At 47.5% G+C, this 4,235-nt stretch overlaps 1 protein-coding gene across 2 annotated transcripts in view; it reads right to left on the bottom strand.

Annotated features, from left to right (window-relative positions):
* LOC102034447 (galactosylgalactosylxylosylprotein 3-beta-glucuronosyltransferase 1-like) overlaps positions 1-4,235 on the bottom strand; it is a 27,855-nt gene that overhangs the window by 6,913 nt on the left and 16,707 nt on the right. The window contains exons 2-4 of one of the 2 annotated variants that reach the window (XM_031056638.1): positions 2,416-2,564; positions 1,563-2,101; positions 56-352 (exon numbers count right to left, since the gene is read on the bottom strand). In XM_031056638.1, the coding sequence (XP_030912498.1) occupies positions 56-352; positions 1,563-2,101; positions 2,416-2,527 (948 nt within the window). In that variant the 5' untranslated portion in view covers positions 2,528-2,564. The remainder of the gene's footprint in view (positions 1-55; positions 353-1,562; positions 2,102-2,415; positions 2,565-4,235) is intronic. The other variant, XM_005420558.2, reaches the window with a different exon arrangement.

Here is a 4,235-nt window from a genome sequence, read left to right as displayed (position 1 = left end):
AGCAGCCAGGACCCAGCAAAGAGACTGTATCTTTGAGATTTCTTGTACTACTCACCTTTGTGCAGTTAGCTGCTTTGGGCTCCAGCCCGTCCATAGTCACTAAATCCTTCAGCAGACTTGTTTCCTGGTACCCTCCTTTAACTCCCTCCAGCTTGAAACTGGCGTGAGGCTTCTCCAAAATCAACTTGATGCTGATAGCAAATCCAGCCATGTCAATAGCAAAGGGACGATTAGGGTCAAAGACGGTTTTCCAGCCCACCACCTTCCCTGCTGGGCTCACTTTTGGGGATTCATATCGCAGCCCCCCAACGAAAGCCACTGGCCAGACTGAGACCCGCCTTGTGTAGCGCATCTGTGTGCCAGAAAGAGACAGTGCTGTGAGAATTCAACCCCACCATGTCTGTCCCAACCCGTTAGTGCACCATCCTCTGCTTTCATTGGCACCTGTCCTCCCCCACAGACATCCTACGCAATCGCATCGCTCTCGGCAGCACAAGCTCTAGTTCACCTGTGCTGCTGCTTGAGGAGCTACAGCTTCCACAGCCACAAGACAAATTCTTAGCACGTTATTCTCTGAACAACAAACTCACTGCTTTTCTGTGCCGACATTCAGTCCTGCAGAAGAATGAAAACCTCTGGTTTTCTCATCCCATTGAACTTTTTGTTATGGTAGAATTTTATCAATTTTGTAAATGTCAAATAGTACTTTTACCAGGCCTCTAGCTCTGTATTATCAACTCCACTCACTCTAGCTTCACACTCATGCAAGTAATCTCCCTGACTGATTCATCTTTGTCCTCATCTTTTCCAATTTCTCCCCCCACTTCCTGCCTTGTTTTTCCATCCATGGGTACTGCCTAGAAGTGTGGGGGTTCATTGAAATTGTCAGAAAGGACCTGGAAGTAAGTAAAAAGCATGAGCTTAATGGAGACCTAACAACTCTGAAAGCTGGAAATATTCTGTGATGCATAATTCTGCTCTTCAAGTGGCCTAGTACAGTTTGGTTTAAATGGGTGACAAGAGAGTTTAGTGGATTTTTGCAAGTTCACAAGAGACTTGGCATCTCACAAAAGCCAGGTCTCCAGCAGAAGTCTGGGCAAGCTTCAGTGATCCCAGAGGCACAGCCCTGTTGTGGTGGCTGAAACTTGGAGAACTGAAGGGCAGCCAAGGAGTAAAGGTGGATAGAAAGTAAGACAACTCTTCTATCATCCCCTAACCATCACACCCCTACAACAGCACAGATTTATACCTTGCCAGAGGTTTGTCTTTGGTGCTTATTTAAATGAGGTCAGCTCTCCCTGAGGAGAGGTATAAATTCTGAGGTACACATCCTGTGGTCCCTTGCAAGAGGAACTCCAGCTGGTGCAATGATGTGTGAGTGGCTGTTCACATCCACATCCTATAGCATGGCAGATATGTTCTTTGCCCTTTCAGCTTGCATCTGCCCTATACCCAGCTGCCACTGTGTGCAGAGTGGCGAGGTCTTTGCAAGTGCAACTGGGCTTAAGAGGCTCTGCAGCTCTATCCTGCTTTTCTGTCCCATGTAGTTTGATGTTTCTTACCTCTTCAAAGAGCTCCAGGCTGTAGGTGTTATCATCATCAGCAAAATAGACTACGCCTTCCGGTGGTGCAGTGTTGCTGAAGCTGTCCCTCAGCCAGTGCAGCCCCAGGTTCCTCTGTAGTGTCCCCCTTGGGGTGTGGGATGGGATCCAGGACAGACCCAGCTTCAGGCTCTTGGGTGTCTCCACATTGAGATGGGTGAAGTTGAGCCCAGCCTTCTCCAGCAGGTTGGATACAAGGTTGGTCCTCCGTGGAGAGTCCTCCACCACCACCCAGTGCAGGTTCTGTACGTGGAGGAAGGTGTTGGCCAGACGGGTCAGCTCAGCTTTCTGCACTGGCCGGGTGTAGGTCGGGGTGATAACAAAGATGGTTGGCAGGGTGTCTGACCATGGTGGAGGCCTGGAGTACACATAATTCTGGATGATTTTAGGCGTTGCTCCTATGCTTTGCTGCTGCCGAGTGCATGATGGGAAGACTTCGTCTCTCAGTGCAGATGTACCATTAAGGAGAGCTTTAGAGGTCACGTTCTCGTCTGTCTCTTCTGGGACAAAACAAAGGAAGAAAGAGGGAAAAAACTGTGTCAGAGGACTACTAACTAACAGACTGCCTCATGTTCAGGGAGGCATACATCTATCTGGAGTTAGTGCTGCATCCTCGCTCCAAAGCCAGCCTAAGGTACATGTTTAACACACTCTTAAGAACAGTTTATGTTTCTGCTGTCGGCAAACCCAGAGGGGGCCTTCAGGCAAGTCTGTCTTTATTTAACTCTTCCCATGAGAGAGCATCCCTGCTGAGGATTTGCAACAGAAGTCATCACAGCCACCAGCACACTGACAGCAGAACTTTGGCACTTACTTCTCAGGAGGCTGAGGTAGTGGGTGGTTGGGTACTGGTGCCACAAGGTTAGGAGAAGAGCCCATGGCAAGGCAATCAGGAGCGTGGTAAGAAGGTTACGTCTCCTCAGCATGCTGCAGGGAGCTTCCAATGCCCAGGCATCTCTCTACCTTTCAGAAAAGAAAAAAGAATAAGGCCTCCAAAATACAAGTCACCAAAAATGCAGGGAGGCATGACAAATGTTTGGCTCTGATCCAGCAAAGTGTTTCTCTAAGTTTACAAGAAGCTCCATTAACGCTTCAGGTGCAAACCATTATCCAACTGGTCAACTCCGGTACCACTGAATAGAAGCTTTTAGCTATTTCTGTTGCTTTAAAGAACCTCCCACTATCCCATGATGAAACCACTGTCCTTGAGTTAGGGTTGTTCATGTTGCTGATTCTGAAGCTGGAGAGGACTTCTACTTGCCCCCTCTTTGAGAATTCTGTTCATTCCTGAGCTTTGTTGTTACCATTTAATTTGCTTCTTTTGTACAACTTTTTAGAGCTGTGTGCAAGATTTGTGTGACTGAATATGCACCTGGACAAAACAGTCAGATGTCAGGCATCCTCTAGATAGCCAGCACCTCTTAAACACTTCTGCAGTGTTAATTCATCCTCCTTAGGCAGATGCATTGAGGCAATTGGGCATGCATGCTATCATCTACCAAGTGTTCCATGAAATCCCTGCCTTGGTCATTCCACAGTGCTGGTGATGCTTGCTGAATGTTTAACTATCCCACATCCCTTTCTACTTCTGGTCTGCAGTGTTTGGCCATTGCAGCATTTTGTTGGAATCACAGACTTTGGAGTACCTACCAGGCCCTACCAGGTTCTCCTGCACTCCTAGGCTGAAGGTATTTTGAGGGAAGAGAGTGATGGCATCATGCTGATAGGAGGTTCAAATGGGTTGACTCTAAATTCCAGCTCTGCCAGGGATTTTTAAGTGTACCGAAGGCCAGTCAGCTAAAACCAAGGTCCTCAAAGGGACACAGGCACATTTTGTTCTAAAGCAACTCTTTGCCCAGCATTTGGGTCCAGCAGCTCCTCATCTGTCCAGAGGGGAAGAATTGTCTTGCTTCAGCCTTAGAGAGTTGTGGGAGAAGAAATATGACAACTGGTCTAAAAGGGCTCTGCAGTGACAGCAGCCACAGGGTACTCCTGAAAGATATTAGGAGATGGTAATCTAAATTCATCCTCTGGGACCTCTTAGAATCTGTCTTTGATTGTTTCTCTGACATTTTACCTTGGTGTCCTAAAAAAACAAGGAATATGCAATTGCAGGACTTGTCAGTGCCCTACCACCAGTAACTGCCAATCCTGTTTCAGCCACATCTGACAGAAGACTAGCTGAGCAAGTCCTCTGGTGGGCAAGTGAATGTTCATAAGCCCTATTAAGGAAATTACTGCAACACAAGCTCATTCCTTGTTGGACACCAATGGTACCAATCATGGACCAGTCCCTTAGGGAAACATATTCCCACTGACTGCTCCCCAAGCCAACCATTAATGGTGTTAATATCTAATGTTTCTTACCTCCTCACTCAGGAAACACCATGGTGCCCATTTCACTACTTTCAAGCTACAAAAAGCTGATGAAGAAGTGGACCAAGGAAGCTGCATGGCTAGGGGCACACCAGAGTGTTTTGGTGATGTGAGCAGGAGCCTTGTGCAGCAAACATGCTGGCTCTGCTTAACTGCATTGCTTTTTGATGACTGGCTCTGGGGCAGGTACAAGAGTGTCCGTCAGGCTTTAGTGCCAGAGGCATAGGTATTTGGTAAGCTACAGATCCAGGCCAGACA

The sequence above is a fragment of the Geospiza fortis genome, unplaced genomic scaffold (assembly GCF_000277835.1).
Source record: "Geospiza fortis unplaced genomic scaffold, GeoFor_1.0 scaffold1, whole genome shotgun sequence".
In the NCBI taxonomy this organism is placed as follows: Eukaryota; Metazoa; Chordata; class Aves; order Passeriformes; family Thraupidae; genus Geospiza; species Geospiza fortis.
The sequence above is the reverse complement of the archived record's forward strand: the minus strand, read 5'-3'. Positions and strand labels throughout refer to the sequence as shown.